This window comes from Fusarium keratoplasticum, chromosome 3 (genome assembly GCF_025433545.1).
Source record: "Fusarium keratoplasticum isolate Fu6.1 chromosome 3, whole genome shotgun sequence".
NCBI classification, from domain to species: Eukaryota; Fungi; Ascomycota; class Sordariomycetes; order Hypocreales; family Nectriaceae; genus Fusarium; species Fusarium keratoplasticum.
In genome coordinates this window covers 3936431-3964003 of record NC_070531.1, presented here as the reverse complement: position 1 = coordinate 3964003, position 27573 = coordinate 3936431, and the positions used below count along the sequence as shown (strand labels likewise).

The following is a 27573-nucleotide window of genomic DNA, read 5'->3' as shown; positions in this document are numbered from 1 at the left end:
TGGAGATTGCAATTGCGCTGTAGGGAGGTGCTGTAACTTTTTTGGTTTGGGGGGCATTTGCTTGAAGTTAATTCTGACAAAGCTTGACGAATGGCTTTGATTCTTGCCAGATCTCTTCTTCCCTATTGGGATCTCACGTACTGCAGCGTCGATACGATCTTGGCCAATATGCTTTTCAATATTCCAAGCCTCACTCGTGGCATGGATGCCAATATTTCTGTGCAACCGCTGCAGCCCCCAAAATCTAGAGAGGTTGGGCTGACGTCACCGTGTCCCTTGTCCAAGAAAAAGCCTCCCAGGGGACTGGACCACACACCAAGGAATTCTCTCCGGCGACCCCGTCGTCTACCCCTATCGTGAGAAAAATAGACTTCTTGGGTAACGGGCTTTACAGAACTGGCATAGTATTCCCGCTGAAAGTGGGCTTTTCGACGTAATCTCTCTTCCTTTGTCCTCCGATGCCTTGCAGGAAAACGAGGTTCGCAATGCACCAGTACGACATGCCGAGCTGTAAACAATACCAGATTTCACCAAAGCTACGCTGGAGAGACTGTTCAGAAGTGGTGCAACTGCGAAAGTGATGACAGTTCCGATAGGTTGACAGCTCAAGTCACGCTCTTCCAGAGAACGAACTGAGGCTTGTTCCCAAGAGTCACCTGGCCTTTCTAGGACTCGAAGGTGTGGTAGGTAGACTTAGCTCCATAGCAAGTAGCAACAGACAACAAACACCTCTAAAGGTTTCCAATTTCACGTGTCACCTTCAGAAAGAGGCTTGACGAGATGAACGCATGACACGTGGTAGAGAGATCGCCATATCATATGCCGCTAATCCGCCAACATCACAGCCTTGATTACAGTCACGCTCAACCCATGACGAGATGGCAAAAGTCTTTTGGCCCATCAAATTATCAGGCCATCTTCACTTTCAGTTCACTAATAAGTTTGACTTCAAATGCTTGTACGCCAAACGCCAGTACCTATCCCGCCAACACCAGTCAACGTCTTTGATCCACCCCTAGTAGCTTACAACCTGTATGCGTGCCAACACGTGCTTCCAACCAAGAAACCAATGCCAAATCTCAGCCAGTATTGACTTAGTTGTTCTTCTTCTTGCTCTTCTGGGTAAGCTTGCGGAAAGCATCCATGCCTCCAGCACCCAGCGGGCGGTGGTTCGAGTCACGAGCTCCAGTGTACGTGCTCTGGGGTGCGATGGTGTAGCTCGATGGCAGGTTGACCATGCGAGCCGAGTTGTTGGAGCGTGATGGAGCGAGGAAACGCTCACGCTCGGCGTCCCTGGAAGACTGCGCAGGGCGCTGGGAGAGGCTGAACTGCGAGTTTGCCTTTTGACGTTGAGCAAGCTTAGCGGCCCTGGAATGACGGTTAGTACATCAGTTGGACAAATTGGCAGGGTAAACACATACTCATAGTCAAACTCGCGAGTCTCAATCTGGCGCTTCTTGTAGTCGTCGGTCCGCTTAAGAATTGGTCGACTCCATTCACCAAGCAGTCTCTGAGCGATTCGCTTGATGCTAGGCTCAGGCTTCTTGCTTCGTGTATAAAAGACGACCACTCTGCCAATGCCGCTGCTGAGGAGTGCCTCCTTCTGAACGTTGAGCTTGGCAAGAGCCGAGAAAATATCACGCTGGATGTTGTACGCCGGAAGGGATCCGTCATTAAGGGGCTCCAGGAAGAACTTGACATGCTGCAAAAAGTTTGTGTCGGGATCTAGGACGGCATGCTGAACATCGTTGCGGTTCAGAAGGCCGGTGACCTCGGGGAGCAGCTTGAGCTTGTGTAGAGCAGGCTGGCCAGACTCACGGGCACTATTGTCTGCCTGGCATGCCTGCTCCATTCGGACCTTGAGATCTGCCAACAGGTCGTCGAGTTCGTTTTCGAGGTCCTAAAAGAAATCAACGTTAGCCATGTTCGCCTCCAAAATCTGCCGTTGTAAAAACATACAATCTCGTCCTTCTTCCTGCGCTTGGGACCGCTAGGCTTCTTGATAGCGGCATCAAGAGCTCGGTCAATGGCCCGCTTCTGCCTCTCCTCGGGTGTGAGATGCTCCTCCTTGTCAGCTTCCGGTGTGGCAGCCTTGGCTCTGGGGCGTCCCTCGCCATCGGCTGCGCGTCTTGATCGTCGTGGCTTCTTGCCTCCATCGGCATCATCCATGACAACATCTTCATCTCGATCTCGGCGCTTCTTGTCTCGTCGACCTTCTCGAGGCTTCTTGGCGACTTCCCCCTCTGTGCGCTTTCGCTTGGTCGCTTTCAGCGTGCGAGCAACGTCTTCATCGATATCGACGGGTCGGTCTTCGATGTTGGCGGTTTCAGGGTCGTAATCTTCGAACTGGTCTTCGTCGACTTCGGAAAGCGCATCAGATTCACGATCAGAGTCGGCCGCCGCAACAGCATCTTCATATTCCCGCTCCTGGCCATCGTCAATGGGGTCGTTGGCGCGCTCGCCAGCAGGGGAGCCTCCTTCGGACATGGTGTCGCGTCCTTGATCGCGTCGGCGACCTCAAAGACAAATTGTTTGTCGTGTAATCTTTGAAGGCCGTTCCCCGCAAGTTAACACTCTCGAAAGAGTCGCGAGTGAAGAAAAGCGGATGGATGAGAAGCTTTTAGGGACAAGGTCGCAAACTCGAAGTTACAACTTTCTTTGGTTCTGAAGCGCCACAGGCAGTGATGAGGCGCACCCTGGCTGCTGACATAATCAGCCACTTCCCCTTCCGGCAGCTGCAGCCTCAGGCAAACAAACAGCTGGAGCTTTGTTTACATTGGCGCTGGTTGCCATTGACGATTGATGCATGCAGGTTGACAAAGGTGGCTCTTTGCGGATGACAAGCCTGTAAAAATATCATCGACCCGCACACGCAGACTTCAGACAGAATCACGACTCTCAACACTCCAACATCGAATTGAGCAGTCATGGATCGCCGGACTTTCGAGGGTCCCATGGACTGGGAATACCAGGACAGTGGTCCATTTGATCCCACGAGTCCCTTTACACATGCAGCAAAGAGCAACTCACAGAATGGTTGGTGATAACTTTGGCCAGTGATGGCTGGTGTGTTTACAGCTGCTGCGCTATGGCAGTGGCAGGAACTGGCAACAGCTGCTAACCGTTGACATCTCATATAGTTTTTGCATCACCCTCGAAATCTTCGCGACCGAACCCTTTTGCGAACCTGGGCACACCCACAAAAGCTCAACCACCCCAGACTTCCTTCTTTACACCTCAACTACCCTCCAAGGCTGCTGCTCCGCCCTTCCGGAATCCTGCCTTTACTACTCCCCGACGGCCCTTTGAGGATCTAGCCTTGTCAGAAGCTTCTGGTGCCGAAGATAGCCCTGCTCAGACAGAGGTGTCTGACTATCCCAACGATACTCCCGAGGCGGATCGCATGAGCGACGTTACCATGAGCGGAGTCTCGAGCCCATCGAAAGTCGACAAGTCATTCCGCTATGGCAAGTCTCCTTTCGCAACCAAGAAGCACACATCTGGAAGAGGAGAGATTAGACCAGCCCGAGACCTCTCGGTGTCTGATATAATGCGCAAGAGAAAGAGGCACAATCTCGACAAGGACGTCAGCATAGTCCGCAGCCGATGGGAAGAGTCAGAGGCCGACTCCGACGATAGCGTGGCACCGAAGCAGCACCGATCTCGAAGCAAGAAGAAGGTCAAGGAGCCTGCTAAGGGTTTCGTAGGGAAGCTGTTCCATATGCTGGAAGAGCATCCCAACGCCCCCGACAATTTGTACCGGTGGATAAAGTTACTGGTCAACTTTTTTCTGGTCTCAATCTTCGTCTACATTGGTTGGTCTGTCGTGGATACTATTAGAACCGACATCTACAACGCCAACGAGTTTGCACGTCTCGAGATCACGGGCAAGATCGCAGAGTGTACTAAAGAGTATACCGTGAACGGGTGCGAGAGGGAGATCCGGCCACCAGCTCTCGACCCAATGTGTGAAGGATGGAAAACCTGCATGGAACAGAACCCCGGGTCCATCATGAGGGTCAAGGTCACGGCGAAGCAGATTGCCGAGATCATCAACGAGTTCTCGGACACAATGAATCTGAAGGCCTGGGTAAGAGTTTTCAAGAGAGATGTTACGATTTCTAGACTAACCTGGCGGACAGGGATTTTTCTTTGCGGTCCTCATCTTCTGCTCAATCGCAAACAACTTGGTATTTGGCGGCTACGCCAACAAGGCACCGGCGCCTGTCCAGTCACAACCGGCCACTGCGACGCATGATCCATCAATTCCTCCAGAGGGTGGCCCTGGATTCATGTGGATTCCTGTTCAGACGCCCAGAATGCAGCGACATAGGATGCTCGATGAGGGTACGGACACGGATAACTCGCCGCCCAAGATGAAGCCGATTCTGGCGGCACCTTATACACCCTCTGGACGCCGAAGCCCAAGTAAGGGAGACCGGTCACGGAGTCCAGTTAAGTACCACCGAAGCCCCAGCAAGGGGAACCGTGACCCCTTTGCATAATGGCCGTTTGGGATTGGAAGTTATGTGGTAATTCTTCTATGTCGAGTTAAAAGGGACTGTATAATAGCAGCATGACATTGTTTGGGTGCATACGACTGGTGGCAGGTCTGGGTGGTGTTTTGAAAATGGGGCCCATTGTATACTCTAGCATTTTGGTCTGTCGAGACAAGTTGACAGATATCTCGAGTGTCTTACCAAGCAATTAGCTGATTTACGAAAAGACGCATGCCTACCACAGCAGCATCAGCTGAGGTTCCTGTGAATCGCAAGACCCTACCAAGACCATGAGCTGGGATTGGCGTTGCAGCGCAACGTCATAATCGAAGCTGAAGTGGTTGGATGCTGAAGCGAGACAGAGGTGATGACGTATTGTGGGGTAAAAGGAAGAGGGGCACACTGCGCGAAGAGTGTCAACCTTGGCGAGGGAGCATCTGATACAGCGCTACAGATGCAAGAAACACAATGCTAGGACACTCTCGGATTTCCGAGCTCTACAGGAGAGCGCTAGAGGCTGTCTGCGGTCTTGGCAGCGGTGGGCTGTGAAGCTGTCAAGTGAAGCTGCCGACAGCGACGCCAGGGGAACGGCAGGCAAGGCATGTCGATCAAAGCAGAGCCCTTCTTCACCACCATCGCTTGGGAGAAGCGTCCATCATGGGCCACTAGCATCCAAATAGCTTCGAAGGAAGACCCCTCTGACATCATTCTACATGGACGCAAACCACGGGAAGCCCGTTGGATTCGCGAATGGGGTCAAGGCGGACGTGCTGGTTTCCGATTTCGTTGAAGAATGGAGCGGCACATGGGATTGATAGACATGGGTGTTTAATGTGCAGATTGCCTGTGCTGGAAGGGATGTGCATGAGCTTGGGAGGTTCCGTGATGATCCAATTGGACAGCTCGGACGATTGGGGGCTGTGATGGCACATGGAGATTGGTGTAAGCCTCGTCAAGGGACGATGAAATGTTTCAGTGTGTGTAAACCGATGTTGCGATCCGTATGAACTATTAAATGTGTTTAAAAACTTCAAAGATGAGGCATAAATAGTTGGAATAACAGGAAAAAGGAACAAGATGGGGGAATGACCAATCACCAACCGCAGTGACGATTTTCTGAACTCATGGCCTAACGTTGGTTGAAACCTGACATCCAATTCAAGATTTGCGGTATCATATGCATCGAGATTTTCACATACCTCCAGCTACTACCTCGACCTCTAGCTCCAGAACTAGAGGGATACACGCGCAGCACGACAAGAAAAACAAGCTTCGCCTTCTCTACGGAACCTAAAGCGGAAAAATCCCCGTCCTCCTACGAGGAATCGCAAACCTAGATACCACTCTTGAGACTCGTTCCCCTCCATCTCATCATCCTTCATCCTTTCCCTTCCCTTCCTCTCCACTCGCAACCAGGTCATCCGCAGAGGAGCGAAACGAGACCAAGTGACCCGCCTGGAGCTCAACATCGCCAGCTCCACGAGACGATGCATCGTGAGACGAGACCCGGACATCGCGATCGACTCATTGACTGAGAAAAAGCGACGCCAAGCCCACCGAGAACGAATCGGGGATAACAAGGACGGGTCGCGACAGAAACAGACCTGGAAGCTAGAGTCAAGAGTGAAGCCAAAAGAGGAGCATCGCGCTATCCAAAAGCTTCGCCGTGATTCCACCCTGCGTCTAAACCGGCACGAGGTTGGTTTGGACTGGATGCGACTACTTCCTTGGCCTTCCTAGCGACAGGACAACTACCGCTATCGCAATCGCAATCGAAATCGAAATCGCGGGCCTTTTTAATTCCTCGAGAGATCCAGTTTCTTCCTTCTCTCCCATCGTTTCCGCTTTTCCAACCTGTCTTCCTCTTCTTTCACGCGCAAGCTTTCGATAGTTGCCAGTCCGCGCCGTGCATGGGCCACGGCAAACGGCGACTGCCACTTTACTCACTGACGGATACCTACTGGCACCATCACCGAATTAACTGCCGCCTAATTCTGTCTTCCGGCGGCGGAATCATCATCCTGCAATACGCGAAAACAACGGGAGTGCAGAGTGGCATTGTGCGCGCTTGAAAGCGCCATCACCCCTGGCCTTTTTGATCGCCTCCGTCTCTCTCTTCCTCCCTTGCTTGACTCGTAGGATCGGCGAATTGCTCCTCCTACCCCTGCACGCCAATCCGTCAGCTGTGAGCTTCGCAGCTCACCTCTACTAGGCTCGGTATAACGACCAGCTAGCTCTCTGCTAGGAAAAATCGCCCGACGCCCGATTCTCCGCCTCCGAGCCCAGCAATCGCGACTTCATTACAACTCGATCTGATTCGATCTCGAGAGCTTGGACCATTCTAAACGGTCGCCTCCGCGTTCACGATTTCCCCCCCACCACAGACGGTGACGCGAAAGCAGAAGTAGGAGCTATAGCTGCCGAAGCTGCACCGACAATTGCTCCGGAAGCTTTGGTGGTTGGTAGGAGAAACAAGAGAAGCAGCTCCAGCTCCAGCTCCAGCTCCAAGCTCAAGCTTCAACCCACCATCACGATCTTTCTTCGCAGCATGTCAGACTGCGCCGCAGCGTCCTTCAACATCGTCCCTCCGAGACCTCATCCCGCCGCATTTCCTCTGAGCTGAAGGACGGAATTCGCAAACTTGAGACGACGACACCGATACTTTCATTCGAACGAATCTATTTCCTCCTCTTCAGCGCTCGTCAACGGCCTTCTGGCAAGGCCTGGAACGTGCCCGATGGACGTGGACAGCGCCCCTTCGGGGGGCCACAACCAGCAGCACCCCAGCTCTGAAAGCACGCCTCAAGGTCAAGGAGCTCACGCGGGAGCTTCGGGAGCTCCATCCCAGGGCAACCCTACCCCCACCTCAGTCCAGTCCTCTAATACACCTTCAACCGCCTCGGGCACCGCAAACCCAATCAGTCATTCGCAAAACTCAAAGCGCCGTCGTGGCTTGGGTATCGTGACACCCAATGCTTGTACGGAATGTCGCAAGAAGCGCGCAAAGGTATGTGGTGGAGCAGATCGCCTCATCTCATGATATGCTTCACTTGAAGGCCCTCTTTACTAACACTTATCACACCATAGTGTGACGGCCAAAAGCCATGCGGGCGCTGTAAAGGACAAAAAGACGTCGAATGTGTTTACGAGATCCCTGTGCGACAGTCGAAAGAAAACCTGCGGTCCGAAATTGAAAACCTCCGCCAACGGCAGCGTTCCAGCGATCAAGTCTTTGCCGCGCTCGTCCGACCAGAGCTTTGGGAGGAGGTCTTGACTCGGCTTCGTGGTGGCCAGTCTGTTGAGACTATATCAGAATGGCTCGGTGGCATCCTACCCTCAGGCGGAGGCGCAATACCTTCGTTCGCCCCGCGACCTGAAGCACCCACTATGGGCCCTGTTGCTGGCTTTCCGGGCGGTGGACTTGGAACATTGGCGGCCATGAGCCTCGGTGTGAACCCTGTGGCAGCGCCACAGGGTTCGCTGAGGCCTGAGATGGGCCAGCATAGTCCTTGGCACTTCTCTTCTCATAGCCAGGCTGGGTCGACTCGAAGCAACTCGCACCCAGACGTCATGAGCTGGACGACGGACCTTAGAGGGCCGCCGCAGACTCGAGTAGGATCATGGGCAGAGGGCATCCACCCAGACCAAATGTCAGACGGCATGCCGAGGTATCGCGGCGTCGAGCAGGTTCTGTCACCATTGAATGAACCTGAGCTGCGAGCGCCGGCCACCACATGGACGAACATCACTCAAGATATTACCCTCGTACAGCACCTCTTGGCGCTTTACTTTTGCTGGGAGTATCCCACCTTTGCCTCGTTAAGCAAGGAACACTTCCTGCAAGACTTTCAGGATGGGCGATATCGATACTGCTCGCCGATCCTGATGAATGCTCTTCTGGCCCTGGGCTGTCGGTTCTCGACCCAGCCCATGTCGCGTGCGAATCCTAACGACCCCTACACATCTGGCGATCACTTTTTTAAGGAGTCGCTGCGACTATTCGCTCAAGAGACAGATCACCACTCTCTGACGACGATCCAAGCGCTCGGTATAATGTCAATTCGTGAAGCCAGTTGTGGACGAGACTCGGAAAGCTGGTATTATGCAGGTCAAAGCATCCGGCTTGCCATTGAGATGGGACTCCACCGCATTCAGGATGAGGGGGACGAAGATGAAATCGCAGTTCAGTCGGCAACCTTTTGGGGAGCATTTGCGCTGGATCAGTGAGTTTATTGTTCCAAGATTGCGTGTCTGCTGCTAATCTGTTCCCACAGCGCCTGGTCCCTCGCCACGGGCTCATTGCCTCAGTGTTCCTGCTTCCCTCACCTACCACCGAAGCCCGCGATAATAGGAGATATCGAGGCTTCTCTGTGGGTGCCCTACACCGACGACGGTGAGTCAAGCAGCAACATTTCGCTTCCGACGAGTCTGACGATAGCAGGGGCTCCGCTGCAACGCTCATGCCAGCAGCCATCTAATGTACGATCCGTGTACAAGTGTTTTTGCGAATTGAGTGTGCTGGTTCACCGATCTCTGTACATTCTACACTCTCCGGGCAGGCCCCTGACATCTAGGGATCTTTTGGACATTTATACCCAGTACCTGAACTGGTATGATCGGATACCAGAGGTACTGCGGCTGGGGCACAACTTTACCCCAGCCGTTTTATTTGCCCAGTAAGTGTTGCAGGATGCTGACCATGGCGGGATGGGTTTGCTGATAAGCACAGCATGTATTATCACTTTGCGATCTTACTGCTTTTCCGACCCCTAATCAAGTTGCGGATCATCGGATCCAAGGTCTCGCCGCGAGACGTTTGCTCTCAGGCAGCGGACGCCATCCAAGGCCTCCTAAGGTCATATTCATCCCTATACACCTTGCGAAGAACTCCATCCTTCGTCCCCTACTTTGTCCTCACATCAGCCATCATGCATTTGGCTATTGGGGCAACAACGGTCAAGTCGGATGATGAGGATGACGACATGGAGAGAGATATGGAGAGGGCGGCAAAGATCGACCCTCATGTGGTGGAATCAATTACTCAGGGGATCGCGGATCTCACCGAAATGGCTCCCTGCCATCACTTTGCCGAGCAGGCTCTCAACATACTACGCTATCTCGCCCAGAAATGGGACATCGAAGTGGGCATCAGCGGCGACAAGCTGACAGCGGAAGAGTACGATCGGCTGGTGAAGCCGCACACAGGGAGCCTCAACTTCTTTGCGCCCAGCGTACGCGAGGGCGACATTATGTGTCAATGGGGCACAGGTCAGTTCCTTGCAGGAGGCGATGACACGGTCAGTGTCAAGAAGACGGGGGATAGTATGGAGAACCCTCTCTTCTGGCCATTCCCGATGCAAGGACGTCCTATTCTGCCAAGCGGCAAAGAGCTGGAGCAGGCAGGCTTTGCGGTGATATAAGAATCATCGGTGGAATCTTTCATGGACGACATTCTGCTCTTGTTTTGTTATTCCTTTGCGATTTTGATATCCAGGAATGTAGAGTACGAGATCATGCCTGGTGCCTTTACCAGGCGAACCGGGGAAAATGGCAAGCGGGAAGGCATTGCTTGGCGAAAGGGAGGCTCAGTCTGCGGGAGTATTCCCACTGCGGCTGGCAAAAGCGATTTTGGCGACATGTATATGAAGGGAGACGATACATGTGTAAGAGGAGGAGAGGCAACGGAACACATGGGTCATGGTGTTTTTGGATGATTGGGTTCGAAACACGATATACCCTTAGGCAGCATTTGAAATTCGTAAAATATGGTCACTCTATGTTTCGCTTGAGTGATTCCATCGATGGAAGCCTCGTTTCGGCCTTATGAAGTCGTGAGTAGAGTTGCTTTGAAGAGATAAGTAACATAGTCCACCCTACTGTCCTGCCGTCCTGCTGTCTCGCTGTCCTATTAGCCTCAGGCCTGAAGACAGCTGATCAGCATAGGACATTCTCAAGGATGGCAAACACGTAGAAAGGATAACCGCCCGGGAACAGACTAAGATCCTGGAGCTATTGGTGCAGCAGCAGACCGTCCTGGACCCCAAGCAACCGCCCAGCTCCCGAGTTTACGAGATGGAACCTCTTCAGGAGTCGTTTCTTCGTTCAGGACAGCTGATCTTAGAGTTCCATAGTCTAAGGATTGCCTTTTGGCTTAGACTACTTTCTCTCAATCTTGGATAACTTTATCTTATTCTTAGGGAATTTAGGAATACAATTATAAGGAGATAATCATAAGGATCATATCATAACAAGTTAAAACAAGAACAGAGCTGTATTACAGTTACATATAGGCGCAAATTAAAGGAGTCGTGATTACTTCTTGCCCTTGCCCCTTCGCTTTCTAACTCCCGCGGCGGGTCCATCGTCTTCACTCTCCTTCTTCACATCGTCAACCGTCACATCGACGATATCGTCGCTAGAGGTGGTTTCCTCTTCAGCGGCAGCATCCCTGGCCGCATCGAGCACCTCGTTCACGATACGCTGGCCCTCGTCCATCTCTCCGTTGAGCGCTCCGCACGACATGCACCTCCAGGAGCCCATCTCAGCGAGGGTCTTTGTTCCGGGAGGGGCTTGGCCGTTGACGAGGCAGCAGGACTGGCAGATTAGGACGATGCGGTTCTTGGGGGCCGTCTCGTCTTCACCGAGGAGGACGTCAAAGATGCGGTCGTACCAGTGCGTTTCGGAGGTCGAATAGGAGGAGTACGTGCTCGGTGGGGGATTGGGCGTGCCGGGGAAGAAAGCCGGAGGAGGGCCAGAGAACTCGGCATTAGGCGCAAACTCGGCACCGGGCTCCAAGGGGTTCGGGGCGGGCATGGGGCTACCGGCGGGGGGACCCTCTCGGCGCTGAATATTGGCCGTAGGAGGAGGCGGCATGCGAGTGCGGCCCGGGACACCCTGAGCAGGACTGCCACCGGGATGATTCTTGCCGTCCATCTTATCTTCGGAGTTGTCTTCGGCGCCGCCCTTCTTCTTCTTGCCCTTTGTCGGTCCGTCGCCGCCGTACTTCTCGATCAGCTCCATGGTGGAGTCATACTTGGTGGCATCCTTGAGCTTCTGAATAGTCTTTGCGCGCTCCTGCTGGTGATCCTTGAGACGAGCGCTGAGGCTCTCGATGCGAAAGTTGTAGTAAGCGGCGAGGGTCGTGCGAGTAGTGTAGATGCTGTCATTGTCTCGTCAGTGCCTTGGAAGTGACAAGAGGTCTGGAGGAAGCTCACAGCAACGGTCCGCTGCACAGGCCGGTCCATTCGTATGCGCCGAGGTTCTTGTATCCGACAACGAGCAGCAGGACGATGGTGTAAACGAGGTAGGCAAAGGAAAGGTAGAGGGTCCAAAGAACACGGGCGCGGCGGGAGTTGGATCGGACCTTGTCGAGGGAGGCCTGTGTGTCGGCGATCTTGCTAGAGAGCGTGGACAGGGTCTTTTCGAAGTCGGCGGATTCGCCCTGAAGAGGTTAGCTATCTGGAGAGCGAGAGCATCGAGGGCGGAAGCGACGGACCTTCCAGGGCCAAAAGGCCACCATTTTGACAGCGGGGAGCGGAAATCTAGAGCATGTGAAGTGGTGAAAGGAGTGGGCGCGATCGAGTCGACAAGATGAGAAAAAAAGAGGGGAAAACAAAGGAAAAGCGCGTCGTTGCTCAGTAAAGAAGAAAAAAGATGGCCAGATACGAGTTTGGCGGTGAAAAGAAGAAAAGGTTGTCAAAGTCGAACAAGACGAATGAATGGTTTGTTGGAAAGGTCAGAGTTCCAATGAAGCTACGTACACTGGCCAGGTGTGTGACCTCATTGAGCTGTGCAGGCGGGCCAGGAAATAAACGAGACAGAACACTCTAACTCCACCCAGGTCATGAGCATTCTTGCATAAAAAGGATTAGAATGATAATAAAAATATCATAGAATAATAGAATATACCAAAAGTCTCCTCTTTTTATTTTCCTGTTTTTATTGCTGTCTTTAGAGTGTGATATGCTCATTCCGTTGCTCTCGCCAGTGTCCTTTTTATTGACCTGCCCGCGTGTCATGGAGCAAGGGCAAGCTCATGTGGGCAGGGGTCAGCTGCGGGTGGCAGCTCCACCAACGAGACCACCTTGGAGGCAAAGGAAAACACATGCCACATTGGAGGATATAGTTTCTTGCAGTATGTTGTTGTTGTTATATCGCATGTTTATACTCTAGAAACAGCCAGAGAAAATAAACAAACAGCTTCTGGCCTCGGACGCGTTGGACGAAGCTTACGAGTCAAAGCGGCCAATAGGAATAACGCAAAGCAACTTACAAGAACCCAAGTCGCGAATACGTGGATTGACCTGAGCAATGAAACCCAGTCGTCCCTCGAATTCCAGTTATCATATACGAGGGTTTGGTCCAGGTCCTCGTGTCATGGGCGTGAATCAAGTGTGTGTCAGATATCTACTGTCAAAACATATTTGGTTTCTCGGTAGCATTGCATGTTTCTAGTTTGTGCAACTTTATCCAGCCTCTAAGCTGACGTGAGTCGATTACCTGGTCTTTTTAGCTCCCACTATAACGAGGGCCATGATGCGCTCGTATCAATCCATGTTCTGAGCTTGCAGCTCAAGCCACTCATAAGGCCAAATGCCCAGTGTTGTTTGTGGCTGTACCATTCGGTTCTGAAACTAAAGTTATATAGAGTGTCGTGATACTTGACGGCATCTTTGAGCTTCAAGATGATAATAAAAAGTTTTATAGAAAGGGATAGGATGGTGGTTAAGATCATAAACTGAGGATGAATGACACGGGGCTTGGCTCGCTTGAGTGCTGATACGACGCATATTGCTGGGCTCAGGGGCTCGCAACATATCTTTTCAAAGTACTATTTGATGTCAAGTAAGGGAGAATATGCGAATTTGCGTATGATATTTACGGCCTCGTGAAATGCGAAAGCAAACTTATAACTTGCGCCAAGGCTCCAGCAACCCATGACGGGAAACAAGCTTGAGTGCTGGACCCTTGAACGCGATGTTGGAATAAAGTGCACAGCGTTTAAGCCACAGTGAGGCGCTGAAATTGTAGGGAACACGTGGAATTCCTTGGGGCGGGAGGGTGCCTCAGCCACAGGGAAACGCTTCGGCCTTACCCCAGAATTAGCAGCGACGGCTACTGTACAGAAGGGCAAGTACCTGTCTGTCCCTTGGATTAGTACTCCTTTCAACAAGTCATCACCAACTCTCTCTCAAAGTCATGAGGGCGCTTTTCTGAGTTGCTTTCTTTTTCTCGTCGCAACTCTTGACCTCCTTTTCTTGCTTTCTCTCCGTTCCCTTGCCTTGTTTATTGCCTTATCGCCTGCGCGCGTCCCTCGGTCATCGTTAGCTGCTCCTGAGACGTTGCGTTTGACCCAAGGGAGCTGCCATCATGTTCCAAGTAAGTTCAACCATTGACACATTTCCTTCGAAGACTTTGTCACTCTCGTTGAAACTGTCCAGTCGACGACTAACATCTCCTTAGCGATTCAAGAGCGCCATCGATCGGACCATTGCCGAGGAACAAGCCCGCCAACAGTCAGCTGCCCAGTCGAGAACCCCCTCCAGAACAGCCTCGACATCGTCGCGCAAGGCTAATGCCTCCCCAACGAAGCGCGATAGAGCAAAGAAGGCGGCGGCCGATGCGGGCGACGCTGTGAACCCTGACCCCGCCGTCTTCGAGGCTGCTTTTGTGATCGACGACAGCGACGAGCCCAGCCGAGCCGGCACCCCGAAGCCACCAGCCGCAGCCGATGAGACAAAGGGCGAGAAATCGACGGAACAGACCAGCGATTCGGATGACAAGCCTTCAGAGACCAAGGATGAGTCTGCCGCGGACAAGGCTCCCGAAGGTGTTGCGGACGCGCCAGCAGCGAAGCCTGAGCCGCCAGCAAAGTCTCAGGAGCTGACTCCGGAGATTCGCCAAAAGCTGCGCAAGTTGGAGAAACTCGAGGCAACATATCCAGGTAGGTTGCGATACTGGGAGAGTAATACAGCGGTAAGCAGAATGCTGACAGGGGTTCAGAGTTGCTACGGTCTTATCGTGTCGCCCATAGAAGGGCCACTGCCATCGAGCCCTTCGAGAAAGCGCTTCGTGAAAACACGCCCTTGACATCCATCGGCGACCCCGAGGCTCTCGTGGAATACCTGAACCAACTAAACCTCCGAAGCGACATGGTAATGGAGGAGCTGAAGAAGGTGTCCGCGGACAAGGATGAGCTACAGAAGAAGCACAACGAGGCTGAGGAGAAGGCCAAGAAGCTTGAGGAGGAATTGGAGACGCTGAAGGCTGGCAACGCCGATCAACCCAAGCCCGAAGGCGCAGACAAGCCCGAGGATGCCCAGGAGGAGCAGCAAGAGGAGGCTGCTCCTGAGAAAGCCAAGTCACCAGTCGCCTCCGTCATCGGCATGTTCTCGCCAAAGCACCGACCTCAAAAGTCTGTTTCTGAAGTCACCGAGTCTAAGGAGTCTAGTGAGGAGTTCTTCTCTTACGACGACGAATTCCCCCAGCTCCAGGCTGAGGTAGCCTCCAAGTCCGAGGAGATTGAAGATCTCAAGGCCAAGGTAGAGAGTCTGCAGCAAGAGCTCGCCACTGTCAAGGAGAACAGCGATGGACTTGTTGAGAGCCTCGAGAACGCAACTCGGGAGCTCAGCGAGTCCCGTGATGCTGTATCCACCCAACAGTCTCTTCAAACTCAACTAGAAGCTCGAAACAAGGAGATCGAGTCTCTAAACCAGCGACTGCAGGATGCGCGAGCACAACTCAAGAAGCTTGAAGAAGAAAAGACCACCCAGGCGACCAAAGTTGAGGAGATGGAGGCTTCACTTGCTACTTCAGACAAACGGGCGAAGGAGTTGGATGCGGAGCTCACTAAGGCTTCCAACGCCAAGAACATCTCCAAGAAGCTTATCGACGACCTCAACACTCAGATCAATGCCTTGAAGAAGGAGAAATCTGAGAGCCAAACTAAGATTGACGAGCTGACCAAGAAACTCGAGACCCAGACTGCTCCCCCAACTCCCACCCCCACTGCGACGCCCACACCCGCACCTTCGCAGCCTGCTGCGACTCCAGCGGCAACGGGCGGCGGTAAGAAGAAGAACAAGAAGAAGAAGGGCAAGGGTGGTGCTGGTGGTGCTTCTGCTCCCGCCCCGGCAGCTGAGGCCGCTCCCGCTACCCCTGAGCCGGCGCCTGCAACTCCGGTCGAGACACCTGGAAACGCAGCACTTGAGGCAGAGATTGCCCAGCTCAAGGAGGAGGTTGCCGAAAAGGACAGCCAGATCGAGCGTCTAAGCAAGAAGCGCAAGACGGAGGAGGACTTGCGGGAGGAGATTGAGTCTCTGGAGGAGAACCTCCTTACCATCGGCCAAGACCACGTTGAGGCCAAGGAGAAGATCAAGAGCCTCGAGGCCGAGAAGGTTGACCTCAAGGCGCAGATTGCCGACCTCGAGAAGAAGGTCAGCTCATCTGCATCAGATGCCCAGGCCAGCTCCAAGCTTCAGGGCGAGATTGACACCTTGAAGACGGAGTATGACGATCTCAAGGAGAAGACAGCTACTCTACAGGCTGATCTCGGTGCTGCTCAGCAACTTGCGCAGAACCGATTTAAGGACCTCACGGACCTCCGAGAGGTGCTACAGAAGGCGCAGCCAGAGCTCAAGAGCCTGCGCCAGGAGTCTGCTACGCTCAAGACTACCAAGGAGGAGCTTGCTACCAAGGTCAAGGAGCTCAAGGACATGGAGAAGCGAGAGAAGGATCTGAAGCGAGATGTGGAGCGAGTCCAGAAGATTTCATCAGACCGAGAGACGGAGATTAAGGGTCTACAGGAGAAGTTGACAGCTGAGACGAACGCCAAGCTTCAGCTTGAGAATGCTCAACGTGTGTCGGGACGAGACCTCCGACGATCAGAGGCTGAGAAGGTCGAGCTCAGTGCCAAGGCAGAGAAGGCAGAGCGTGAGCTTCAGACGGTTCAGGAGGAGCTTGGCAAGCTGCGGCCTAGAGTCAAGGAGCTCGAGGAGCAGATGCACAAGCTCAAGCGAGAGAAGACGGCGGCGCAAGAAGAGGTTGACTTCAAGGCACAGCAGTATGCCAACGCCCAGGGTTTGCTGAGCAGCATGCGAGACCAGACGGCCGAGATGTCGGTGCAGCTTAAGGAGTCCAAGTCACAGGCAGAATCACTGGAAGAGGAACTGGCTGAGGTGCAGCGCCTACTCCAGGAGCGTACTCGCGAGGGTGAGACGATGCGACGACTGCTGGCCGACGTTGATGAGCGTGCCGACAACAAGGTTCGCGACATGAGGGCACGGATGGAGGCAGCAGTCGAGGAGCGTGATCGAATCGAAGATGAGTCGAGCACACTGGCGCGACGCAAGACACGCGAGACAGAGGATCTGAAGCAGAAGCTACGGGATCTGGAACGCGAGGTCAAGACACTCACAAACGAGCGAGACGAGTTAGAGCACCGAGAGAAGGAGTGGCGTCGTCGACGAGAGGAGCTGGAGTCGGTTGAGGAGAAGGCCGAGGCCGAGGCTTCAGAGCTCCGAACGACATCATCACAACTCCGCACGGCACTCGATGCGTCAGAGAACCAGGTGCGCGAGGTGGAGAAGCAGCGGGCTGAGCTACGGAGAATGCTCGAGGAGTCCCGACAACGGTACGAGAAGCTGTCCAAGGACCTCAAGGCGGCGCAGACAAAGCTCGTTGCCAGCTCAAGCCGGAGCTCTTTCGACTCGGTGCGAAGCGGTAGCAATGGATCACCTGCGGCAGCTGGAGGAGCTGCGGACACGGTCTATCTCAAGACGATCCTGTTGCAGTTCTTGGAGCAGAAGGATACCAAGCTTAGGGCACAGCTTGTGCCGGTGTTGGGCAAGCTATTGCGATTTGACAAGTAAGTTCTTACATTAAAGCTCACCTTGATGAATTCGAACTAACGGTTGGTGATAGGTCGGACGAGCAGAAGTGGACCAAGGCAGTGCAACATATTGAAGTTCGATAGACGATGGATGGCATGGGATGGCGTTGATAAACTGGGTACAGCGCCAGGCAGGCTCGTAATGTGAGACAAGGACGGAATCAAGTGTAGTATTATTGTGATATAAACCAACGAGGCGAAGGGTGTCTCGACCGTGTAAGAGGGAGGTGCTGTTGGAAGCTCAAGCCGGAGCTAACCAAGGTTAGAGCTTTTTCTTTGGTGTTGGTGTGGAAATGACTACACCACCAATCTATACAGAACCAAGAACCTCTAGAGGAATCAGGTCCATGTTTCTTTGTAATCTTCTGTTTGAGATCGTGATTTCTCTCTGCTGATGGACATGGGCGTTATTCAGAGTGCGAATCATCGTCCATCATGGTGACCCCACGTCGACGTCATGACGACTCTTGCAGCAGCCATGAACATCACAAGGATCATTTCCTCCGGTGTTTTCGTCATTGATTTGAACTGAGAGACAAGGCCGTCATTCGAGATGAATGAGGTCGTCATTGGCGTTTGAGGGGAGACTACAAATACGAGGCTTTTTGTCTCTGATGGAGGAGCAGACCATGTTGTTTTCTCGACTTTTGGGTATTACTCCACGAGTAACTCTATACAGTAGGAATACTTGCTTTGCGAATTGTTGGAGACCTTTTGGAACTAGTTCTGGAAGGTTTATACCATACGCCATGTCGAATACGCAGCAGCAGGCCAGTGGTGGCTCCAAGAAGGACTTTTCGAGGGAGAGCCTGTTTGACCTCTCTGGGAAGGTCGCCCTTGTTACTGGTATGTTACTCCTTGTACACTTTTTTTATCACTGCTGACTCTTCTTCTAGGCGGCGGATCTGGTATCGGTCTCATGGCTACTCAAGCCCTTGCTGTCAACGGAGCAAAGGTGTACATCACCGGCCGCACAAAGGAGAAGCTCGACCGCGTCACCGAACAGTACGGGAAGAATATTTCTGGAGAAATCATTCCTATCGTAGGCGACATCAATACCAAGGAGGGCGTGCAGAAGCTCTACGACGAATATTCCTCCCGCGAGAATTGTCTCTGCATCCTTGTCAACAACGCCGGCGTCTCGAGCAAGTCCATGCAAGTCGAAGCAAAGACGGCACAGGAGATGCGTCAAAACATCTTTGATAACAAGGACAGCACGTATCAAGACTGGGCGGACACGTACAACACAAACGTCACGGGGCACTTTTTCACGACGGTTGCGTTTCTGCCCTTGTTGCAGAAGAGTAGTGAGAAGCACCACGGCTGGAGCTCGACCGTCATCAACATCACGAGCATCAGCGGCATGATACAGAAAGCTCAGCATCACTTTGCATACAACGCATCCAAAGGAGCAGCTGAGCACCTGACGCGCATGCTAGCCAGCGAGATAGCAGGCAACAAGCTCAAGATCCGAGTCAACGGCATAGCACCGGGTGTCTTTCCCTCCGAGATGACGACCGAAGGGAGTGACGAGGCGCAGAAGAGCAGTATCCCGAGGGAAAAGTATGCGGAAAAGGTCCCTGCTGGACGACCGGGTAAGGATGAGGATATGGCGCAGGCTGTGCTGTTCTTCGCTACGAATCAGTATCTTGTTGGGCAGACGCTTGCTGTTGATGGGGGGTATACGATCGCGGCGGGTATGTAGAGTTGAAAAGATGGCCACCATGATGGACTGTGAATAATAAAATTGCTTGTGTCATTAAGCTTTTTTCAAGCATGAATTAGTTGTGATTCTGCCTTGGAAATATGCACGGGAAATGAAGACTGTGTTAGGCAACCCGATGCCTAACTCACACTCCAATACATAAACCAACTCATCAACCTCTCTCAGCCCAAAAGTTCACTTCAATTTCCCAAGCAATGTGCAGAATTCTCTTCAACTTCTAAACAATGTGCAGAGCCTACACATCCTTCAAAATCTACTCTTGCGGAACCACGGGCCAAAAGCAATCCTTCATGGTCCAACCGTGCAACCAAGCAAACAGCCCCAATCACATCGTGAAGGAAGTTCCCATGGGTTCGAGCAGAGTCAGAGAGCGGTGCGGAAAGTATACCTGCGCAATCTGCCGTGGTACAGGTAAGCCTTTTCATCCCGACTGTAGTATTGTTGAGATTGCTGACTTAATTGTTTACCAAGAAGAAACGAGGTTTCCAGTTCCTTCACAATAATCAATCACGAGATGAGATGATAATATTAATTTAAGCTTATGACAACCTCATGAATAGAAACAATCCTGATCAAACACACAACAAACACTCTTCTAAACATCATCTCCTGCACATCATCAAAAGCCTCATCAAGCCACAACGCCACAGCCGCTCCTCAATCTTCTTCCTTTCTTTTTCCTTTTTCCTGCTCTCCACTAAATACGCTCCCGTTCTCCACCTCGGTAACCAACTTTTCACCGACCCTCACCACCCTTGTCATCCCCAACTCACCTCTCACACACACACTCCCCAAGGGGTAAAAACTGTAAAAAAGTACCTCATCACCTATTGTTTCCGGCCGAGGTACTTACTCTCTAAGAGTACACTCTGCCCCCCTCCCCCCACTGCAACGGCGGCAGCACCCGTCCTCGCATCACAGACATGCCGCAACCCAGAAATTCCCAGATGGACGGCTCACGCTTAGCCTCTAGAGGAAGCGACCAGCACCCAGCCCCGACGTAGCTGCAACCGTAGGGCTGAGCCAATTCTTCTCCAGGTCCCTACGTGCGTTGAATCTGTTACATGGGCTTCTATCCAGCAATTGCTTGCATGTCTACCCTTCTCCCTGTCCATCCCATCCATCACCACCACCTCAACTCGTTCCTCCGTCCACCCGAGTCATCCTCTCGGCAATGGCTTGAAAACTTTTCACACAACCCAAACACCAACATTCACTCATCACACATCACAATGGCAAAGCAGATTAGTCTTTGGGCAAAATATCAGTATTCTCATCTAAAAATCCTCCAATGTGTGGCTAACTGATCTCTCCCTCGGGCCAGCGGGTTGCGCCACTGTCCCTCGACATCGCCCACACGCTGTCAGGCCGACAAGACTCCTCTCGGCACCATCCTGTGGATCCGAGGTTAGTCACCATTCAATCTCCTCCGCCCCTACTGAATATGCCCCCTGATAAATTCCAATAAAATGGTTCCGCGCTCCTCAGCTGCCGCTGGGAGGGACCATGTCACAAAACGCCGTACATGCAACCTCTCCGTGTCCACGTATCCCCTCGCCCCAAACATTGGTATAGAAAGAAACATGACTTCGTGGGGCGAGATGAACAGGAGGAAAACAAAATAATAAAAGGGGGAATAAAAGGTGGAGTGGTGTGACGTGATCGCGCAAGGGGTCAGGTGTATCGCACTCCGGGTATCATGGTGAGAATTCCCTAATGCTCTGGTGTATCGTTCAAGAACTGTGCCGTGATGCCAAGTAGTGCCCGTGGTGTCATGCAAGCAAAGACAAGGGAAAAGAAAAGAAAACAGAAACCAGCCAAGACCGCTGACTGTAACCGTAAAAAGGGGGAAACGTAAGGAAAAGTGCCCAAACAGGGCAGCCAGCTGGGCGCACTATAGTGTTTGCAACTCCCGCCGGAAAGGGCAAGTCATCCAAATCGGATGGAACACGAAGCCAAGTCGCTAGATGCAATGCTCGTTCCCGTAAGCCGTAAAACAAATGGTCGTGACTAAGTAGAGAGGTTGTCCCCAAAGGGTTCTCGGAATTCGTCTAGGTTCGGTGTGTGGGGTGATTTCCGCTCACAGGTACTGGCGAACCCAGTCGGCGTCGAGCCAACCAACCCGGTCAAAGGCGGTCCAAAGCTTGGAGGCCTTGTTGACGTCGATCTTGCAGGCCTGCTGCGCATCCGTCTTGCGGAACTCCTTGTTGTTGCGGAGGCAGAGGAGTCGTCGCTCAAAGATGCGTCGCTTGCTGGTCAGGTACGTAGCGCAATCCAGTCGCAGGTTGCTGGCGAGTGACACCTCGTCGGGGTGTAGGAGGCTGACATGAGGGTCGTTGCTCAGGTCAACAGGCTGTCCCTTCCAATCCACCTTGAGGCTGTTGGGTCGGTTGGGCAGCGAGTTTAGAGGAGGGCAGTAGTCGGGAAGCGCCCTGAAGTCCTTGTCCTCGCGGTTGGGGGCCACGACCCGACGAGAGGGCTCAGGCGTGGCACTAACACGTGGAGCAGGTCGAATGGGGCCGGTGGTGGCGGCGCCGGGGTGGGTACGGATCGGTCGCGGGGCAGACTGGGGCTTCTGGACCCGGTCGCCGCGCGCCCGGGTTGGTTTGGCGGCAGCAGGCTTAGCGGCGGGCAGGATGGTATGGTATCGCTGGGCATGGGCGCGGCGGTCAGCCTCGAGGAATGCTCTCTCCTTGAGAAGCCATGCCTTTCGGTTGGCCGTGTAGTGCTTCATGACTTGAGATCGGAAAGTGAGGGCGAGCTCATACTCTTCGCGCTTGGGTGGGATCACTCCGGCGAAAGAGGTAGGAGATCGGGCGCGGACATGGTCGTCGACAATACGGCGGTGGTCTTCGAGTTCGGCGGGAGCAAAGAGAGGAGTCTGAGCAGGGCTGGAAGGGACTTCCTCGGCAGGGTAGAGAACGGGGTCCTTAACCTGGTGAGGAGGAGTGGTGGGAGTCTCGGCCGTCGACATCGCCTTGCTGTAAGGAGAGATGGGAGGGGACATTGGCATTGGGTGCTTGCTCGAGTCGTTCGAAGCCGCAGGCTTGCTGATGTCAGATTGGTGATGACCGTGATTGAAGCTATCGTGAACCTGGTCCGGAGGCGACATCAAGCTGCTGAGGTCGTACTTCTTGGAGGCCATTGAAGAAGCAGGATGGGCAGGAGGGCCCATTGAGTTGAGCGCCTGGGCGCTGTGAGGCGCGTTCGTCGCCATTGTGATGGTGTTTGTGTTGATTGATGGAAGTTGATGAAAGGGGGAAGAAAACAGAGAAGAGGAAGAGAAGAATGGAGATGACTTGAATTGAGTCGGTTTGTTTGACGAACTGTTCTTGTCGAATGTGGTGGAAGGTTGCATGGCGCAGGTATACACAGAATGTGGTTTGTCAGCCATGAATGGACTGCCGTCGCAGAACAGACAGTGACGTGGATTGCTTGTGGCGAAGCCCTTTTTAGTTCCAAAAAGGGACGGCGGACGCTCGCAATTAATAGGTCCGACAGCTTTCAAACAAGCGGCCGACTCGGTGTGAGTCTTTCTTTGCGACTCGTTTGCGTTTGCCCAAAGTGTGTGTAAGTGCGCTGTCAGTGACTGGGTGGGCGCCTAGTCCAGAGTAGGCAGCAACGGGGCGGGCGAAGACTGGGGGGGCGAGGGCGGCGAAGGCGGAGTTTAGGCCGGACAAAGTTGGGAGTGGGGGGGTGAGATCTCCGAAAGAACCTCCTAGTCGCTAGGTGAGTGAGATGTGAGGAGTAGCGTAATAGCGTAGGACTGTGGATTTAGGCGGCGGAGTTTGGGTCGGCGTTTGGAAGTGATTTGGAATCGCTCCGGGACAGTTTCAAGAGTGCAAGAGAGGTTTCGTTCTTGTAAACCACAAGAGCGAAAAGGGGGAAGGGGAAGCGACAGGCTTATTTAGTCCTGCTGGGCCAAGAGTGATTCGAGAGTGTGTAAGTGCACGTAGGTGCAAGTGTCAGTGCTGTTATGGGTATGGGGTGATATGATTGTCTCGGCGCTCAGTAGGGCGGGGGTAGGGGTCCATTCAATGGGCGACAACCGTATGACGGGATGTGGTGCAGCGCGGTGCAATTGTCGCGACGACGGGGCATCCGGATTTCAAGATGGGCGAATAACAGGCACCATGGGCAGAGAGAGGCGCAATGGGGGCTCGACACACGGCCGATTCTAAATCCCAGCGAGACGAGAAGGCCCAGAGAAGCCACAGAAGGCCAGGGGTTGTTCGATCTGTGGGACGGGCACCGTACCAGACCGTATGACTTTTGAGGGCAATGACTCTCGAGCCAGCCTTCCAGGCACTAAGTACGGCCGCGACCTGACGACTTTTGGGGGTCGCCCGAGGGTTTGATGATGTGGCAGAGCGGCAGCCCGGGCCAGGTTGTGCGTGGTTGTGACGGGGATCTGGGGACCTGGGGACCGCGGACGGGAAGCCGATTCGACTCGACTCTGATGCCTTCCAGGATGAATCCACGAGATTGTTTGAATTGGCTCTGGAGGGGTCGTGTTGTGGCAGACAGACCGAGAAATTGGCTGATTGGCGCTTTTGATTGATCGATTGATGAATGAATGCTCAGTTCACACTGAGGTCCTCGCGGGGGGTCCAGAAGCAGAAGGGCAAAAGGGCAGAACGGTTTGCGCGCGTGTGCGCATATAGAGCCACACACACGACAGTAGACGCACACCAAGGCACGCAGGAATTGAGATGGCAGACACCGCAAGTTAGGCTTTGCTTTTGTGTTGGGGACAATGCAATGCGCGTCAACAGTCTGCGCGGGATTGCAATGGATGGTTGCGGAAGAGAGAAAGAGGAGAGAAGAGGAAAAGGGGGAGAGATCCGAGAGAGATGGATGTCGAAACGTCTCGTCTCGCCTGCCTCGGTGACAAACCACGCCGAGAGCGATGACGGACCGTTCCCCTCAACGGTTTCCAATCGGGAATGGATTGGGTCGCAACCGACTCAAGCTTCCGTCAAGTTAGGGGACCTTTGGAGGGACCGCTTCTCGCAGTGACAACTGTGCGCGCCCAGCTCGACAGATTGATTTGATTGATTTGCTAACAAGCTGGCGCAGACGTCTCTGGGAGAGGGGGCGTATGTGGGGGGCAGTGGAACGAGATATCGATTGATGCTGATGATGATGCTGGTGGCTAAAACGACGCAGCGGGGGTGCGAGGAGATGAAGGGCCCATCAAGCAGCTGCGATGCTCGTGCGATGTTTTGAGAGTCGCAGAACGGACAAGAAAGAGGAGGAGGAGGAAGAAGAGGAAGAAGGCTCACAAAGAGGCGCGTCAAGGTTGATGAATGAATTTGCGACTACGGAGTAGGCACATCCAAGCACTTACTAAACGGGCAGCCTGGGGGACCTCCATCCATCACAATCAATCACTCTCACCTTCAGGACTGGACTGAGACACAACTTTGTGGCGTCCAGCAAGGAAAGACGGGAGAAGAGGGAGGGGGTCAGGGGAGGGGTGGGCTGGGGTAGCGGCGTATGCGCAGCAAAGGAAACGTGGTTTCTCTCAACCAAGGCGAAATGTGACAATGCAACGATGCCAGATTTGTGATCAGAACACACCTCCTGTCTACAATGGCCCCCAATGCCTGAAAGGCTGTAGCTGCTGCCAATCGCCCCATTGACCCACTCCCTTCAGCGGCCCTTCAGCCCCCCTTTCCCCTTGCGCCAGGTTCCCAGGGCTGGACTGGCTCGTTCCTTCCCTCTCCCCCAGCGACTGCCTGCAGGCTGCTGCACTTGGCCTGGAGGAAGGGTCTGGTCTGCTGCAGTTCACGGGCTGGGCTGAGCTGGGGGAGGAAGGAAGCAGCAACGTTCAATCCCACCTCATGCTCACCACGTATCTGCCTCCACGCTGAGCTGAGCGCATCACCTTGGAACAGGATTTTGTGATATCTGCCGCTTCAACAACAGTCCTGACCTGAAATTGGGGGGACTCTGGAAGCATTGAAAGAAGAGCAGTCCAATTGCCTTGTCCCGCTACGTCCACTCCCTCCATCTCAGCAGTCATGTGTGGTTGCGCAACCGAGACACCAGAGTCCAAGCGGTCATCAGGGACCTGCCATTAGCCACGGGAGGGGTGCGCCAGCCCGGTGACCATTCCCAAAATATCCCACCCTCTCGACTGAGGTGTGGCTGCCATCTTACCTGTCTTGGTGTCGTCTGTGGGCAATGCAATCCATCCGTCGCGCGACGGACGGGAGACACTTACACCCCTCTTTCTCCTCCCCATCTTTCAGCTCGCTCTCAATTGCGAGCCATTGCTCGACGCTCTTGGGTCCCTCGGTTTCGCTCTGGGGCATTGTCCAATCTCCTGCCCGGCCTCTGCACCAGGCAGCTGGAATTTTGAATTTGCCTTTTTCCGCGCATGCGCGCGCAAGCAGGAACTGAGCTTGCTTCCTGTGTACACCAAGCACAAAGAACCCCATGTGCTAATAGTGTGAGTGGAGCGAATGACGAAGCGAGAACGGACGGTCAAGAAGACAGTTAATGACAGTCGCAGGCAGAGCAACTTGAAGCGAGACGAGCGAGTGAGGGCAAGGAGCCCGAACCCAGCTCCAAGAACGCCAAATACCCAGCACCATGCCATAGACGGCCGAGCAAGGCGAGGCGCAACGGGACAGAGACAAGGCCCCCCAGGTTCCACGGGTAAATATCCCCACGGCGCATCCCATCTCATCCCACGGCTCATGATTGTCTATCCAATGGCTCCATCTTCAAGGGCATACTGCCAGGGCAATTGATGCGCATTAGTGGCCGCTGGAAGCACCAACTGCATCTTCACCTTGCCTTGCTCGTAACAACTTACAGCTAGGCGATGAGGCCGGCGGCCAGTCGTCGAGCCAAGCAACCAAGGAATTGGCGACGCTGGCGGTCCAATTCGACGCGCAGGCAGTTCGTGCGCCATCCAGGCCTTGGTATGCGACATGTAGGTACGCATCCCATCTGGCCAGCCGAGCCATTCATCTCATCGACCGAGGCGCTCGTGGCTTGGTCAGGACGGGCAGCGTCCACGAGGCCCGGCGCCAAATCTCCCCAACCCAGCTAGTTCCAAGACAAGTGTCATGGCCCATCTCGCTGTTCCTACAGAAGCCCCGGAGAGACGTCGTAGATCTGGGCTTGTCGGCGGCAGATGCGCGTCCCCTACATTAAACACATGTCCATCGCGTCGTCGATCGTCCTCCCCATCCCGACTTGTTCTGATGAGGCTTGCAACCTTGGGATCACACGAGAGTCCCGCGACACCATTATCCGTTATCTAGACCACGCTCCCACACTCACTCGCTCGTTCCATCGCTCGGCTCTTGCTTCTCGCTCCGTCTTCCTCGTCGTCACCACGGCCGATGCCTGCTCTGGTGATATTGATCCTGTTACCCCTCCTTTCACACGGTCTAGGACGAATCATGGTTGCTCCAGGAAAGAAGACCTAAAATAGGGGGGGCGTGTGCCTTCTGCGTGTGACGGTTCATGTCTTGAATCAGCCCCTCCTCTTTCACGTCTTCTCGCTGCCCAACGCCCAATTGATCAAGAACGCTGGGCGCCAACTATGGGCTCTCTGGCTGGCTGACAGTAACGGTACGGTCTCTTGCTTGCGGCAGACTGTCACCTCACCGTTTGTCTGACTTGCGGTCTGGGTTCAGCAGCGTTTCCCCTCAGGCTTTGCCTCACCTCTACTGCACCAGCCTCAATTATTTACCACAGCTGCACAATGGCTCCCTTCCTGACGAGCCAAGTGGCACTCTGTAAATTGACCTGCAGCTATTGAGCATTGACGCCTGTAGGTTGTGCCTTTATTGAACTTTCAGGGCGGCACACAGACATGTCGGTTGCCTCAACTCTAGTCGCCCTCCTCGGTGTAAGAGAATTCATGGACGGTTCCTTTGTGGTAAGCCTGTGGCTTCAGTGCGCTGCCACGCTGCATCTCGTCAATCGGTCCCGCTTCCGGATTTCCAGACCCTTTGTTTGGGGTCCTTGAGAGTTGCTTCTTGGGGAAACCCAGGGAAGAACCCCCACCGCGGCCGACGCGACGCTGCTGTGGCTCACCCGATGGCCGGTGCTCATTTACACGGATCCAATGTCGGATGTTTGCTCGTCGACCCAACAGGCGTGGGATCTTGTCGCGCGCAGAGAAGACCGAATTGGCCGCAGGCGGCGACGGGCGCAAGACGTGGGCACTTGGCAATTGTCAATTGATAACGTCCGGCACAAGCGCTTCTCTCCAAGTGACAGGCAACGAGGTGACAAGGTGAGGCGAATTCAATTGGAAGTCTGTCGCGCCAGACTGCGACCCCCGTGGCAAGTTCCTTGTTCCATGTCCCGTCGCGTCGCCGTCAATCATCCGTGGGCTTAATAGGGACCCGCGTGACAGCTGGTCTGAGCCATGGAGCTTCTGGAGTGATAAAGCGCAGCCTGGTTCTCGGTGACCTCCAATGGAATTTGGG

The 27573-nt window shown here is 53.8% G+C and overlaps 6 protein-coding genes and 1 pseudogene across 7 annotated transcripts, besides 1 other annotated feature; 4 read left to right on the top strand and 3 right to left on the bottom strand.

Moving 5' to 3' along the window:
• Nucleotides 1-1094: 1094 nt before the first annotated feature.
• Nucleotides 1095-2487, bottom strand: NCS57_00453400 (uncharacterized protein; the record flags this gene model as incomplete). The annotated part of the gene is made up of 3 exons (XM_053054492.1): nt 1095-1368; nt 1422-1900; nt 1960-2487. 3 exons carry the CDS (start codon nt 2485-2487, stop codon nt 1095-1097), a joined length of 1281 nt encoding a protein of 426 aa, XP_052916652.1.
• Nucleotides 2488-2927: 440 nt separating this feature from the next.
• NCS57_00453300 (Brr6-like-C-C domain-containing protein) lies at nt 2928-4505 on the top strand (the record flags this gene model as incomplete). Its single annotated transcript, XM_053054491.1, has 3 exons — nt 2928-3036; nt 3141-4090; nt 4143-4505. The coding sequence occupies 3 exons, from the start codon at nt 2928-2930 to the stop codon at nt 4503-4505; spliced, it is 1422 nt and encodes a 473-aa protein (XP_052916651.1).
• Nucleotides 4506-7236: 2731 nt separating this feature from the next.
• Nucleotides 7237-9919, top strand: NCS57_00453200 (Zn(2)-C6 fungal-type domain-containing protein; the record flags this gene model as incomplete). The annotated part of the gene is made up of 5 exons (XM_053054490.1): nt 7237-7506; nt 7587-8722; nt 8774-8892; nt 8941-9175; nt 9229-9919. 5 exons carry the CDS (start codon nt 7237-7239, stop codon nt 9917-9919), a joined length of 2451 nt encoding a protein of 816 aa, XP_052916650.1.
• Nucleotides 9920-10811: 892 nt separating this feature from the next.
• Nucleotides 10812-12018, bottom strand: NCS57_00453100 (Endoplasmic reticulum junction formation protein lunapark; the record flags this gene model as incomplete). The annotated part of the gene is made up of 3 exons (XM_053054489.1): nt 10812-11658; nt 11714-11940; nt 11995-12018. The coding sequence occupies 3 exons, from the start codon at nt 12016-12018 to the stop codon at nt 10812-10814; spliced, it is 1098 nt and encodes a 365-aa protein (XP_052916649.1).
• A 1850-nt stretch (nt 12019-13868) lies between these two features.
• On the top strand, nt 13869-17472 carry NCS57_00453000 (GRIP domain-containing protein; the record flags this gene model as incomplete). Its single annotated transcript, XM_053054488.1, has 4 exons — nt 13869-13877; nt 13962-14442; nt 14502-17364; nt 17421-17472. 4 exons carry the CDS (start codon nt 13869-13871, stop codon nt 17470-17472), a joined length of 3405 nt encoding a protein of 1134 aa, XP_052916648.1.
• Nucleotides 17473-18113: 641 nt separating this feature from the next.
• On the top strand, nt 18114-19093 carry NCS57_00452900 (annotated as a pseudogene). Its single transcript has 2 exons — nt 18114-18234; nt 18285-19093.
• Nucleotides 18114-19093: a sequence feature.
• A 2101-nt stretch (nt 19094-21194) lies between these two features.
• NCS57_00452800 (SWIRM domain-containing protein) lies at nt 21195-22508 on the bottom strand (the record flags this gene model as incomplete). The annotated part of the gene is made up of 1 exon (XM_053054487.1): nt 21195-22508. One exon carries the CDS (start codon nt 22506-22508, stop codon nt 21195-21197), a length of 1314 nt encoding a protein of 437 aa, XP_052916647.1.
• Nucleotides 22509-27573: the final 5065 nt, after the last annotated feature.